This window comes from Carcharodon carcharias, chromosome 16 (assembly GCF_017639515.1).
Source record: "Carcharodon carcharias isolate sCarCar2 chromosome 16, sCarCar2.pri, whole genome shotgun sequence".
Classification (NCBI taxonomy): domain Eukaryota; kingdom Metazoa; phylum Chordata; class Chondrichthyes; order Lamniformes; family Lamnidae; genus Carcharodon; species Carcharodon carcharias.
The window spans coordinates 88,285,014-88,301,220 of NC_054482.1; the positions used below are offsets into that span (position 1 = coordinate 88,285,014).

General features: G+C 41.4%; 1 protein-coding gene across 1 annotated transcript in view; it reads left to right on the forward strand.

The window, feature by feature from the left end:
- The window catches only part of LOC121288965 (fatty-acid amide hydrolase 1-like), a 98,046-nt gene that overhangs the window by 15,390 nt on the left and 66,449 nt on the right, over positions 1-16,207 (forward strand). The window contains exons 5-6 of the mRNA XM_041207828.1: positions 6,459-6,665; positions 8,844-8,884. Coding sequence (XP_041063762.1) covers positions 6,459-6,665; positions 8,844-8,884 — 248 coding nt within the window. The remainder of the gene's footprint in view (positions 1-6,458; positions 6,666-8,843; positions 8,885-16,207) is intronic.

A 16,207-nucleotide genomic window follows, 5' to 3' on the forward strand; every position in this document is an offset into this window, starting at 1 on the left:
TCCAGGTATCAATTTAGTAAACTCCTTTGAATCGCCTCCAATGCATTTACATCCTTGCTTAAATAAGGAGACCAAAACTGCAGACGGTTTTCAAGATGTAGTCTCACCAATGCCCTGTATAACTGAAGCATAACATCCTTACTTTTATGTTCAATTTCTTTCACAATAAAGGAAAACATTCCAATAGCCTTCTTAATTACCTGCTGTACCTGCATACTAAAATTTTGCGACTCATGCACAAGAATGCCTAGATCCCTCTGCACCTTAGAATTCTGCATCGTTCTCCGTTTAAGTAATACTTTACCTTTTTATTCTTCCTGCCAGTGAACAACTTCACATTTTCCCACATTATACTACATTTGCCAGATTTTTGCCCACTCACTCAACCAATCTATATCCGTCAGCAAACTCTTTATGTCTTCTTCACAACATACTTTCCTACCTATCTTTGTATCACCTGCATATTTAGCTACCATGCTTTCACTCTCCTCATCTAAGTAATTGATGTAAATTGTAAAAAGTTGAAGCCACTAGAACTCCATTCGTCACTTCCTGTCAATCAGAAAAAGACCCATTTATGCATACCCTGTTTTCTGCCAGCCAACCAGTCGTCTACCCAGGCTAATATGTTACCCACTACACTTATTTTTCACAATAACCTTTGATGTGGTACCTTATCAAGTGCCTCCTGGAAATCCAAGTACAGTACATCTACAAACGCCCCTTTATCCACACCACACGCTATTCCTTCAAAGAACTCTAATAAATCAGTTAAACATGATTTCCCTTTCATGAGGATGGTGTCAGCCTTCTTTAATGTTGTTGCAGCTATGCCTATCCCACTCTGATATGTGTTTTGTAGGTGTTGTACAGACTTTGGAAAATCAGGAGCTGAAGCACATGCTGCAAAGTACTCGACCTGCCCTAGTAGCCACAGTATTTACTTGGCTGGTCAAATTCAGTTTCTGGTCATTGATCACCCTTTAGAATGTTGATTGTTGGGACTCGGCAATAGTAATGCCATTGACTATCAAGAGGAGATGGTTAGTTTCTCTCTTGTTGGAACTGGTCATTGTCTGTCACTTGTCTGGTGTAAATATTACTTGATGCATGTGAGAGCGGACTGCTATCTGAGGAGTTGAGAATGGTACTGAGCAGTGTGCAATTATCAGTGAACCTCCTCACTTCTGACCTTATGATGGAGGGAAGTTAATTGATGAAGCAGCTGAAGATGGTTAGGCCTAGGACACTACCCTGAGGAACTCCTCCAGGGATGTCCTGGGACTGAGATGATTGGCCCTCAGCAACTACGACCACCTTCCTTTGTGATAGATATGATTCCAGCCAGTCGAGATTTTTTAGCTGGATCCCCATTGGCTTCAATTTTACTAGAGCTGCTTGTTGTCACACTGTCTTGGTGTCAAAGATAGCCACCATCATTTCACCTCTGGAATTCAGCTCTTTTGTTCATGTCTGAACCAAGATTGAAGCTCTGAATGAACTCTGTAGCTCAGTGGTCCTAGAATAAGACAAACTGTCCAAGTTATTGGTAAGTATCGCTTGATAACACTGTTGATAACTCCTTCCATCACTTCACTAATGATTGGGACTAGAATGATAGGATGGTAATTGGCTGAATTGGATTTGTTCAGCTTTTTTGTGGATGGGACCTACTTGGGCAATTTTCCACATTGTCGGATAGATGTCAGTGAATTTGCTATGCTAAGCACAGCTTGGCAAAAAGCACTGATAGTTCTGGAGCACAGCTCTTCAGCATACAGCTGAAAATGTTGTCATAGCCAGTGCCATGTAGACTCAGTCATTTCTTGATGTCGCATGAAGTAAATCGAAATGGCTGAAGACTAACATCTGTGATGGTTCAAAACTTAGGAGGAAACCCAGAGGGATCATCTACTAGGCATTTCTTCATCCTTGTCTTTTTCACTTGCGTTGAGTCCTGCCATCATTGAAGATGGGAATGTTCATGAAGCCTCCTCTTCTCATTGGATACAAAAACAATAACAGCAATTTGTTTTTATATAGCACTTTTAATGTAGTATAACATCCTAAGGCCCTTCACAGGAGCATTGTCAAATAAAATTTGACACCCAGCTAGATAATGAGGCATTAGGACTGATGACAAATGCACGTCTTAACGGGGGAGAGAAGAAAGAGGGATGGAGAAATTTAAGGAGAGAATTCCAAAGCTAGGGCCTAGGCCTGCTGAAGTCTAACCACCAATAGTGGAACAATTAAAATCAAGGATGCTCAAAATTTGATTTGGAGGAACACAGATATCTTGGAGGATTGTGGGGATGCAGGAGAATACAGAGATTGGGAGGGACCATGGAGGGGTTTGAAAACAAGAATGACAATTCTAAAATGAAGGCATTGATTAACTGGGAGCCAACATAGGTAGAGAGCACAGGGTTAATGGGTGAACAGGACTTTGTGTGAGTTAGGACACAGGCAATAGAGTTTTGGATGACCTCAAGTTTAAGGATGTAGAACGTGGAAGGCCAACCAGGCGTGTGTCAGAATTCTGAAGTCTAGAATTAACAAAAACATGGTTGAGGGTTTCAGCAGCAGATGAGCTGAGACAGGGCAGAGTCAGGTAAAGTTATAAAAGTGGAAATAGGTGGTCTTAGTGATGATGTAAATATGCTTAATTGTCTACCACCATTTGCAGCAACAACAACTTATATTTATACAGTGCCTTTAACAAAGTGAAATGTCCCAAGGCGCTTCACGGGAGCAATGTAAAGCAAAGTATGACACTGCGCCACCAAAAAGATACATTAGGTCAGATGACCAAAAGCTTGGCAAAGAGGTAGGTTTGAAGGAGTGTCTTAAAAATGGAAATCAAGTTAGGGAGGCAGAGAAATTTAGGGAGGGAATTCTAGCGCTTAGGGCCTAGGCAACCGAAGATGCAGTTATCAGTGGTGGAACAATTAAAATAGGGAATACACAAGAGGCTAGAATTGGAAGAGTGGATGTGGTAGAACTGCAAAATTTTTAACAGGTTTATTGGCTGTGGAATGGCTTAACTCTGTCTATAGCACATTTCTTCTGCTGTGTAGCATGCATGTATTCCTGTGTTGTAGCTTCGCCAGGTTGGTACCTCATTTTCAGATACTCCTGATGCTGCTGCTGGCATGCACTTCTGTACTCTTTACTGAACCACCGATGGTCACCTGCCTTATTAGTGATGGCGGAGTGAGGACTATGCTGGACCATTAGGTCATAGATTGTGCAGTCACCACTCCTACCAATACTGTCATGGTCAAGTGCAACAGATAGGCTATTGAAGATGAGGCCCTATAGGTTATCTTTGTTTGTGTTTATGTATGAAGCATTTATCCAATTGATGATAGTAATTTAGATTAATTATTTCACCTAAAGAAGGAAATTGATTGCTTTTTTATTTCTGTGAGTACTGCTTTATAGAATTGACTAGCATGCATTTGGCAGCAGATGACAAAATGTCAATCCTTTGTACTATCAGTGAGCAATTTGTGCTGTAGACTCATGCCTAAGAATCGAATTGAGTTTGTCCCTAAACTAATTTATTCTAGGTTAATTCTTACTTCTACGGTAGATAGAAAAGAGCGACATATTATTATTACTGGTTCAAACCTGGCTCCCCTGGTGAAAATGCTGTGGATTATTACTCTGCGTTCAAACCCTTTCTGGGGCTCAGCGTGACAGAACTGTGGATCTAATGGGTTTCTCAAGGACTTCAGCTGGATTATTTCACCTTTCAAATGAGGATAGCCTTGTGGGGAAATCAAAAAATATATTATGTTGGTCACATCTGCCACTAAAAAATGACCAACTGCAGCACAAAAACTGAAGAGGCCCAGAAAAGTTGAGAACTGAAAAACAGCCCTGAACATATATGCCTTAATTCCATTCATATGTGGCTTTGCACTGAAAGTGCAGGTCGGTACTTATGCTAAATATATCCAACATTTTATTATAGTGTGACAACTCTAAAGTACATAAAAACATAATTTTCAGTAATTTCTACATTCAATTTAGCTGCAAGAGAATGTGACCATTGAAGGTTTGAGATTTATTTTCTGGGACGTCTGAAGTCATGCCTCCTCCCAGAACATTTTGATCTTTAACCCTTCATTTGATGCACCTTCTGGCATTTTGAAGCTTATTATAATTCTGATCATGAAGCCAAAACTAATTTCTCTGAAGTATGAAAATTGAAATAGTTGTCTGGGCTTCAATACAGTTTTACAAATGAAGTTAAGTAGGAAGGTTAATATCTTCCTAATTGAACAATGGATAGAGGAATGTCAAAAAAATGTGCTAAGCATGTATTGTTAACAATAACATCTAACATCTTTGGGATCTTTCGAAAATGTTTATTTTCTTCTACTAGAAATAAGAGTCACTATACGCTATTGTCATAAAAAATAAGGTGCACATAAACTGGTTCCCTTGAACGGACATGGAGAGCTGAAGTTTGTATTTTCAGACTCTCATGTACAGCTGACTGCCTCCATTAGGTAGCACTCTATTTTACTATAATTATTAATTATATGGATATTGACTGCTATAATATAAGTTGTGTGGGCACTCTTCCTGGTTGCACCACAGGAACAAAGACACTTTAGTCTTGAATGGATAAACAACCAACTAAGTTACAGATATTAATGATATAAGCAGAAATTGCCAGTACCAGTGGTCTGCACCTTATATCGCCAAAACACTGTAGTAAAATCCTAAACTCTCAATAAAAACATCCCTTGCTATGGCTCTGAGACATAGCATCTCAAAACTTTTTGTCTGAAGCAGAAAAAGGGATTGGTTCTATCACTTCCAGTTCTGTTTTTGTACTGATTTGATTAGCTCGTGTTGACAATCTCCAATTCAAAAAGACGATGGGTGGGATTTGTCAGTGGTACGCTGTTCCTGACAGCAGAATGGAATTATGTGCCACTTCTGCTTGTTTCCCACATGATTGCAAATAAAATTTAATGTGCTGGAGGCAGGGGAAACATGCGTGATTCTGTGATGGGGGATATTTTTCATTGGTGAAACCCACTGTCAGCTGATAATGCTGCAGCTACAGATGGGCTATAAAAGAGCCTCTTGGTCAAACAGGAAGGCTCTGCATCATGGCCAAAACTTTCCTGCCCAACTCCATTGACATTAACATAAGACTTATTGAGGACACAAAGGTGGCATGCATGTTTTTGCAAATTTAAATTTCACTTGTAAATAATTCACATTACATTGGTTTCACTTTATTCATGTGTGCATCATCATTATTAGTTGATACAAGCTTAGTCAGAGTGCTAAATGTACTGGCAGACCTCATAGTTGGCGCGCATTGATAGCTACAGGGGATTTAGGGACATCTCTTTTATTGTGGAGGAAGCAATATTGTGCTTTTGCGTTCACTCTTTATTATTGTCCATGTTAGAGACCAATATTGTACTCACCGTTCTGAGCGATATGGCTGAAATTGCAGGCTCAGCTGACCTTCCCTTCTACACATTTGAAGGACATTATCCAAAATCACTCTCAGTGGAGATAATTGAAAAGTGGTAGGCATGTTGTGAGCTTAAAGCCCTGAAAGGACTGTCAGCCAATACCCTGAGATGGCCCCACACTTGGATCATACAGACACTTCCTTTAGGCCCCTTATTTTCTTAGCTTGACTGACTGTCCACACCACCCTCCACTGCACCCAGGATGCCAGGCCATTCCCAATTCACTCCTCCATGCCCCCAATCCCACTTCACCCACCCCTCCCCTCACTTGTGACTTACCCTTGCTAGTCTTGAGCCTCCATGCAAGCTGCCATTCTCCCGCCCCACCCACCTTGTGCCATAGAGTTCCACAAGGAAGACCACTGACCTTAGACACAAAGACAATTGTTGCACACCACCTTTAAACAAATGTGAACTGTGTGCAACAAGATTCTTGTGTACCACTAACTTTACCTTAAAGGTATGCCTGTATCAAAAAAAGGTTTATGCTAATGAGTACTCACGGCATGCGAATGTATCACAAATACAAACCCTCCACAGGCTGGTGTGAGGCCTGACATGCTGCAAACATACCACTGACTCTGCATGCCAACCTGCTGCTGGGAAATCAACATTTTGCATCCTGCCTAATTCAGTCACCCTGCACGCCATGTTTCCCTCTATTGCGGGTCATTAAAATCCACTCCCCCCCCCAACCAATGTTTCTTGTGAAATGCTTACAAGGTGACAAATGGATTGAAAAGTCCACTGTGAACTTAAAAAGCTATTGGTTGGCATGAGTGCTTATAAGGACTATCCCTTCCTTAGTTAATAAGTATACAGCAGTCCTTTTTGAAGTGTTAATGGAGGGAGGTGGAGTAGAGTCATTTTAGGTTCCCTGCTAATGTTTACAGATTATTAACGTTACAGATCACCCATAAAATGATGTATTTTTCTTTGCAACAGCTTTGAGTGCAGTAATCCCATTTATGGAGAGACCATCAACCCACATAATGCAAAGCGGACATCAGGTGGGTCATCTGGTGGCGAGGCTGCCTTGATTGCAGCAGGTGGCTCCATCCTTGGTATTGGAACAGACATTGGTGGCAGTATACGCTTTCCAGCTGCATGCTGTGGAATCTGTGGTTTCAAACCAACTGCAAACCGATTAAGGTGAGAAATTTGTTTGTTATTATAGGAACAGGAGTAGGCTATTCAGCCCCTCCAGCCTGCTCCATCGTTCAGTTAGTTAATTGCTGATCTGCAGCTCGACTCCATTCACCCACAGTTGATCCATGTCATACCTAACAAAAGTCTTTCTTTCTCAGTCTTGAAAGCTCCAATTGTCCTGGGTCCACAACCTTATGGGGGAGAGAATTAAAGACTTCTACTGGCCTTTGCATAAAAAAGTGCATCTTGATTTCAATCCTGAGTTGCCCAGCTCTAACTATGTCCCCATATTCTTGATTGCCCTATTGGAAGAAGTAATTTCTATCAAATCACTCTTAATACCTTGATCAAAATACCCCCTCGATCTTCGATGCAAGCTGTCCTCATAATTGGCCGCTCTGAGCCCCAGTTTCATTCTAGTGATTCAGAGTTGTACTCCCGCCAAGGCCAATATATTCTTCCTGAGTTATAGATAAATTAAAATTTGTTACAATCTCTATAGAGACTGATAATTTTCAAAAGAGATTTGAAGTTCTAATTATTAACTGAAAGAATGACTCATCACATTTTAAAACTCTTACTTTAACAAATGACTAAAAAACACTATACTAAACATTATTTCCTTTTTGTAAGCAACTTATAGTTTAAGTTACAGACATAAACAGTTCATTTTTATTTATGGCACATTACACTCTCCACAAAGATACAGTTTTTATGGCAAATGGTCCACAGTGGCTCCAAGTTTTCAATGGGTTGCTTCCATTTGACTTTCCCAGCTCGGTAACCTTCAATCCCAGAATTGACTTTCACTATGAGGGTTATACTGTAGATTGCTTCCTCCAGCTCCAAGCTAGGCAAATATTCCAGCCTCCTCTAAATCCTTATGAACCTGGTCTTTAATCTGAATATGAGCTCCCACCCACACTTTGCATGATTAACAATAGAGTCAGCATTTCCTCTGCTTCAGGTGCAGGCCTGGCTGCCTCTATTTCCTGCTCTCTCTGCCTCTCAGAAGGCTGCAGACCACACAAAAGAGCCATCTGTCTGTGATACTTATGGAATTTATAGGAAAGCTTGTATCCTGATCTCCAAATGGTTTCCTCTGCCCTCTTCCCCAGGACAACAGGAAACACATTAGCTTTGTGTCTCAATAGAAATGCTAATTAGTTATCTTTGATCCCAATTCCCTTTCATCTTAGAAGTAAATGAATAGTTTGCAGCACAACTGATGCTAACTTGATGCCGATAACATATTTCTGTGACTTTAGGAGTCTCAGCACCTACTCATGGTATACCCAGGGATTGTTGCCATTGTCTCCAAGCATAAATATCTTGCACCTTCTTCTCGGTAAAGCAATCCAAATCTTCCTTTGATCTATTACAATCAAACCATCCAGGATTACTGTCAGGCAGATTATAGAATAGGTCATATGACCCCTTGCATTTACCCCAAGTCTGAAGACACAGCCACAAAACATAATGATCTTATAAACCATACAATTGTACCAAATTTCATAGCACATTACACCAACTGATTGTCCAATAAACTTCTTGTCATCAGATTCAGTGGGGACCATAGTTCCAAGATATTTTTGAAAAGGGATTTCAGTTTGCTGTTTCTTTCTTGTGACTTTTTGTTTGCACATTTTCAAGCTTATGATATTACAAAGAAAGTGGATGAAAAACATAAAAACAGAAATGGTTATGAAGTACAATGGCTATTAAAAATGTAACAGTATGACCCCTGCCCAGCTGTCTTTGAGATAAAAAGGGATACATCTGCTTGGATCCCTCACTCCAGTCAGAGATGGACTGCTTACAGGGCCTAATTCTCACATTCAAACAAATGGGGAGGAAAATAAGTCAGGTAACAACCATCCCACCTCATTAGCATTTATTTGCATCTTCTGCAAGCACCTGCTATTGGCTACAAACTTGTTAAGTCTAAAGTGGAATGCTTTTTTGTTCTATATATAACATATAAGCCGTGAAAGTTGATGTTTCTGCCAATACATTTGGGCAAAACGTACCAGAATATTAGTTTCAAGAGGTTAGCTTTAGGAGGCAACTTACTACTCGTTCTGGAAATGACTGCAATGAATCGATATTGACTAGGCAGCTGATATTGATAAAGAAACTGGTTTATGAATTAAAGTAATAATATGTTTTCATTTCATACAGCAAAATTGGATTGTCAGGAAGTTTGCCTGGACAGAAAACTTGTGAGTTTCTATTCTACATAAATGCTGTTGCTATTTAAAACATTATATCGGTATCATCCTATGTGCTACTCCAAACCTTCAAACAAACTAGACTAGAATTGCCCCATGTATTATGGCCCCTTGCCTTTCTCCTACATGCCTTCTCATCAGACTGAACTGCTTCTACCAACAGAAAGCCTGATTGCTTCAAAATATAGTGCATCAAAGTATGTACTCCATATTATCTCAATGTCCTTACCACTAGCACATAACTAAAAGCCTTTTATATGCAAGAGCATAATAAGCTAAGAAAGAGGAGCTGGAGGAGGCCATTTGGCCCTTCAAGCCTGCTCCACCAATCAGGATCATGGCCTACCCCAACTCCACATTCCCACACTATCCCCATGTCCCTTAATTTCCTTACTACCTAATTGACCTCTGTCTTGAATATACTCAATAACTGAACACCTATGAGTCTCTGGACCTAGAGGATTTCAAAGATTTGCAACCTTATAAGTGAAGAAATTTATCCTTGTCTCAGTCCTAAATAGCTGACCCTTTATTCTGAGGCTGTGACCCTGGATTCCCCAGCCAGGGGAAATGTTTTCTCAGCATCTATCTTGTCATGCCCCTTAAGAAATTTATATATTTAAAATAAGATCACCCCTCATTCTTCTAAACTCCAGGGAATAAATGTCTATAACCTAATCAGTGATGTAAAATTGCTAAGAAAATATTGTTGAAGGCAGAGGGTGAAGAAACACAATGTTGCTCTGAAATAGTGGACATGATTTTCTCATAAAGGTGAATTGTTTTGACACCTACCTAAAGTTCTTGAGGGTGCTTCTTACTTTGTGTCATAGTGTAAAATGTGTGACAGTGACTAGGCAGCTCGTTTTACTTCAATGGAAATAAAAATCGGGAGAAATGTACACTGGGCTGATTTGATATAGGGCTGTTTCCATTCATCTTCTACATCACTTAGGGGAGGAAGAACTGAATAGTTGTGTCAAGTTGTGTAGCAAGGTCTAAGGCAATAGTAGGGTACTTGAGGAGTTTGACATTTAGCTTTGGTCATGCCTGGCAAGTAGATTTACCATGCCGATTTACCAGGTTTTGGCTGTATCTTTAGACTCAGTTTGGTGTGGATCAGGCATTGGTCTGTCTAGCAGTCAGCTAGTCAGTAGTCAGTGAGTTATTTGACATTAGCCTTTTCCTTCTGTCTGACAGGATCATAATCAAGGAGATGCCAATGTTTGAATTGGGGGGTGTTGCTAGGTTGTCTGGTATTTTCCTTTCTGGTGGAATATTGTATTAGTTATGGCAAGGTCATGCCTGACACACAACTGAAGTAGGAGAGTTCCATTTTCCTTTCCAACCCCATATTGATTGAGGATGCCTGCCCATGAGATGTGGTCATATCTGATTCTGGCATTGAAATCACCCAAGAAGATAATATTGTTGTCTTTAGGGTTTGATTGTAGGAGATGGTCCAGATCATAGAACCTTTCCTTTACATCTTCACTGTTCGTCATTAGACAGGCATTTGCACTTCTGATTGCTGTGTGTCTCCCATGTTGTTGTAGGCTCATCAGGTGTTCATTGATGTCTTTGCGAAGGTTTTTGAGATCCTTTGTAATCTCTCTCCCAATGGCAAAACCAACCCTTGCCTCTCTATATTCGAGAGGAGCTCGATTGCTCCAAAAGAAAGGGTATCCTATTCCTATTTCTTCAAGCTGCCTCCTCCTGCTTGTCTTGTCTTGCTAAAGGCAGCTATTTCGATACAATAGTGGCTAGGTTTCCTGGCTACTGGAGCTGAATAGCATTCTGGTCCACTGGCTGGCTTGACGCTCAAGTAGGGTGTGGACATTCCAGCATGCTGCTATCATGGTTGGTGACTTTGTCTTTGTTTTTTTCTGTGGTTTCTTGCTGCTGTATTGAGTCACCCCAGCCGTGGTACACTGGGCAGTAATCTAAGAAGCAGGCTTCCTTTTCTCAGCCCCTCTGGTGAAATCTGGCATCCCTAAATGGAGCAGCTAGGTTGTCATATAATGCTGCCTGACGTTTATGCTGCCTCCGGGTGCAAAAAGCGACTGACCATCATCTATTGCATTTTGAGGAATACAACTTACAGTGTGATGGCACCTGTCACTTCTCCCACTTTTGATCACTGTAGGACCAGGTTGTATGTCTGTAGGTCATACTTTATAGCCAAACCTATGCAAAGGAGTTTGATTATAGTGGAGGGATAGTGCATGCTGCTACCCCCACTCTCCTTGCTGCTTTTGTATGATCCCACAGGCAAGGAGCATCCAAGATGGCAGTGACAGGAGAATTATGGAATTCACTAGGAGACAAAATGCAGAGATGGTGGTTATTGGTTGTTTTTCAGAAGGGAAGCATAGAGTAGTGTTCCCAGGTTTCATTTTTAGGATCTCTGCTCTTTTTGAAATCCATTAATGAAATGCACTTGGGTGAACAAGGCATTATTTTAAAGACTGCAGATGACACAAAACTCAAGAATGTTATAAATAGTGAGGAAGATAATAACAAACTTTAGGAGGACATAGACAGACTGATGAAATGGGAAGGCACATGGGAGGTGGTAGTGTCATGGTATTGTCACTGAACTGATAACCCAGAGACCCAGGGTAATGCTTTGAGGACCTGGGTTTGAAATGCACCATGGCAGATGGTGGAATTTGAATTCAATAAAAAAAATTCTGGAATTGAAAGTGATTAAAAAAAAACCATTGCTGATTTTCAGAAAAACCCTGGTGATTCACCAATGCCCTTTAGGGAAGGAAATCTGCCATCCTTGCCTAGCCTGTGGCCTAATGTGACTCCAGACCCACAACAATGTGGTTGACTCTTAAACACCCTCTAGCAAGCCACTCAGTTCAAGGGCTAGTAGGGATGGGCAATAAATGCTGGCCTAGCCAGTGACACCCACATTCTATGAATAAATATAAAGTAAAGACATAAAACAGAAATTATGAAGTGATGCATTTTGACAGGAAGAATGAGGAGGGGCATTATTAACTAAATGATACCATTATAAAGATTGTGCAGGAACAGTGAGGCCTGGGGTTGTATGCATACAAATTTTTGAAGACTGTTAAAAAGCATATGGGATCCTTTGCTTTATAAGCAAGAAATAAAGTAGAAGGAAGTTGTGCAAAACTTTTACTTCTATAAATTTCTTGTACTCCTTGTATTTTCATGCCTGTCTAATGGCTTGTTCCAATCTGCTTGAGAAGCAACTTTCCTCTGTGTTAATTTTGATGTAGTAATTTGTCAAACCAGTAGAAAGCTGGAATGGATTTCTCTTCTGTTTCATTCCCAATCACCTTATTTGTTAAAAACTGTTAAGGCCTTGTTATAGGCCAGTTATGAGAATCTCACTGGGATTGGGGAGCAAGTTGGGAGTGAATATTAAACTCAAACTCAGATCTGGCACCAGATGATTTAGGGCAAGATTTCAAAAAGCACTGCTGACAGGAGTATAGAGTTTTCTGTTGAATAACACGGATGCAACTTTAAATTGATTTTTCTTAGTGAGGCAGAGTATGAAGAGAGGCCAACCATGAGCACACACCAGATAGGACACTCATAATGCAGATAGTACATCTACTGCGTTAGTGCAGTGTCTGTTGGACCTCTTTCCAACTTATCATGACTATTGCATAACTGGAGTGTGCTTTGGCTGATCAAACAATTCCTTTTTTATATGAACGTTCGAAAATGATGGACAGGAAAATATGTACTGTTCCATCCAGCTTGTCCCATACAGTTGTAATGCCTTATGCTTCACAATTCTTGTACTCACTACCCAACCCTGAGTCCTATGAACTTCTGGGAGAGACAAAATACCCCAGATAAAGACTAAGATAAATTTGAGCCAGTGGTGGTGGTGTGAGCGGAGTGTGGGTGTGAGGGTGGGGGTGTATACTCAGTGAAATGGACATTATAAATTTGCTCTGAGTCAGTGCTCTAAAGCAGTTGTACAGCAGTCAATGCCCTAAAGTGACTGGATTAGTGTTTTAGTGACTGGAAGCCAGTGTCCAGTGGCGTACCACAGGGATCTGTCCTCTGTCCCCTATTATTTGTCATTTATATAAATGACATAGATGACTATGTGGGGGGTAGGATTAGTAAGTTTGCGGATGACACAAAGATTGGCTGGGTGGTTAACAGTGAGGTTGACTGTCTTGGGCTACAGGGAGATATAGCAGGATGGTCAAATGGGCAGATAAGTGGCAGATGGAATTTAACCCTGAAAAGTGTGAGGTGATACACTTTGGAAGGGGTAATTTGACAAGGAAGTATTCAATGAACGGCATGACACTAGGAAGTTCTGAGGAACAAAGAGACCTTGGCATGTGTGTCCATAGATCTCTGAAGGCAGTGGGGCATGTTAGTGGGGTGGTGAAAAAGGCATATGGGACACTTGCCTTTATCAATCGAGGCATAGATTACAAAAGTAGGGAGGAGTTGTATAGAACCATGGTGAGGCCACAGCTGGAGTACTGTGTGCAGTTCTGGTCGCCACATTATAGGAAGGATGTGATTGCACTGGAGGGAGCGCAGAGAAGATTCACCAGGATGTTGCCTGGGATGAAACATTTAGGTTGTGAAGAGAGGTTGGATAGACTTGGGTTGTTTTTGTTGGAGCTTGGAAGACTGAGGGGCGACCTGATTGAGGTGTACAAGATTATGAGGGGCATGGACAGGGTGGATAAGGAGCAGCTTTTCCCCTTAGTTGAAGGGTCAGTCACAAGGAGGCATAAGTTCAAGGTGAGGGGCAGGAGGTTTAGAGGGGATGTGAGGAAAATCCTTTTTACCTAGAGGTTGGTGACGGTCTGGAATGCACTGCCTGGGAGGTTGGTGGAGGCGGGTTGCCTCACATCCTTTAAAAAGTACCTGGATGAACACTTGGCATGTCATAACATTCAACGCTATGGGCCAAATGCTGGTAAATGGGAGTAGGTAGGTAGGTCAGGTGTTTCTCACGTGTTGGTGTAGACTCAATGGGCCAAAGCGCCTCTTCTGCACTGTGATTCTGTGATTAACAAAATGTTCATTAATGTACTCACATTAATATTAAATAGTGTATTAGCAGTTCAAGAAGTATGATATGAGCATTCTTACAGCTGTATTATTACAGGCAAGTATCATGCCACCAAACATGCACATTGCATGAAAATACTTGTGGTAATAGCACTAAACCACCATTTTCATTGGAGGTATTGGTTGAGGAAGCAATGTCACTCGGAGAACTCTCCGCTTTTCTTCAAATAATGTCCTGGGATCTTTGGTCCATGCTAAACCAGGGCCTGGAATTTCACAGAGTCATGGAGACTCTGAGCCTTAACTAAAATGGTGGCAGGAACCTGGATCAGGAACACCTGCCCGAATTTCCGACAGATCCTATTTGCACTGGTAAAGGAAAGGGGGCATCATGTGATTCAACATATGGGAACTGAACCCTGCAGGGCCATTTGAACCCTGTGCAGAGTTCGAACAGATCCCATTTTTACTGGAGCACGGTCCAGTTCCCATAGTGTGTGACTTACAAGTTTTTAAGAGAGGACATAAATGTGCATATAAGGATAAGGTCTGTGGAACTGTCAAGCAGGAGATCCCTCAGGGTTAGTGTCCTGGGCCCAACCATCTTCAGATGCTTCCCCAATGACCTTCTTTAATCATAAGGTTAGAAGTGGGGATGTTCAAGAATCATTGAACAATGTTCAGCACCATTCATGACTGCTCAGCTACTAAAGCAGTCCGTGTCCACATGCAGCAAGACCTAGACAACATTCAGGCTTTGGCAAGCGGCAAGTAACATTCACGCCACACAAGTGCCATGCAATGATCATCTCCAACAAGAGAGAATCTAACCATCTCCCTTTGACATTCAATGGCATTAGCATTGCTACATCCCACACTATCAATATCCTGGGTGTTACCATTGACCAGAAAGTGAACTGGTCTAGCCATATAAATACTGTGGCTACAAGAGCAGGTAAGACGCTAGGAAAATTGCAGTAACTCATCCCCTGACATCCCAAAGCCTGTTCACCATCTAGCAGACACAAGTCAGGAGTGTTTTGAAATACTCTCCACTTGCCTGGATGAGTGCAGCTTCAACAATATTCAAGAAGCTGGACACAGCTTAGGACAAAGCGGACCACTTGAATGGCATCCCACTCACCACCTTAAACATTCACTCCCTCCACCACCGACATGGCAGTGTGTACTATCTACAAGCACCTTCCAAACCCGTGACTTCTACCACCTTGAAAGACAAAGGCAGCAGTACGTGGGAACAACTCCACTTGTAAGTTCCCCCTCCAAGCCATGCACGACCCTGACTTGGATCTATATTGCTCTTTCTTCTTTGTTATTGGTAAAAATCCTGGAACTCCCTTCCTAACAGCACTGTGGGTGTACCTACACCACATGGAGTGCAGCAGTTCAAGGAGGCAGCTCACCACCACCTTCTGAAAGGCAATAGATGTTGGCCTAAGCCATGACACCCACACCCTATTAAGGAATACATTTTTAAAAAGCTTTCATTTTTAAAATCCCCTGCACTTCTCTTTAAATATTGAAAGAAAAGGCTGCTGTTTGTTGGCATAAGCTTGAGAGTTGTCATTGTAGTATTAGCACTGCTTGGCTGCATCTACAAGAGCGTCTTCTATCATAGTCACATTTGTAGGCGGGGGGGGGGGGGAGGTTGGTGAGGTGGTGGGAGTTCTGTAAATTGATAGCTTGATAGCTCCAAGAGGTTATGAAGGCATTAGCTGTCTTTGATGTGAGGTATAAGGGATTAAGTACTTGAGGGGATTTAAATTTATTGAATGGGTTTCAATCAATGAGAGTGTTTTTATATATATAGTGAAGTCTGTAATAGATACTTTGAACCTTATTTTATTTTAGTTCCTGAGGTCTGCCCATTGTAGATACTGGGTGAGCTGGGGTCATGGGCGTGAACTAAAGTGGCATATGTTGCCATTAAAAGTGTGAGGCCCCAAGGGGGATGGGTTGAGGACATAAGTTGACATGAATGGCGTATGAGGAGTAGGTGGGAGATGAGGGGGTGTGGGGGATGAGAGTGAGAGGGCTGTTTTTTAATTTTACTGTTGTTATTACACCTGCCCCAGTAGCGCAAATCTAGGCCTGGGTCTTAGTTTAACACTTCATCCAAATGGCAACATTTCTAGCATATAAGTACAAAGTTACAAAGTATTACAATATATTTACAACACAGAAACAGGCCATTTGGCTATAAAGATCCATGCCAGTGTTTATTTTCCACACAAACCTCTTCCCACTGGTCTT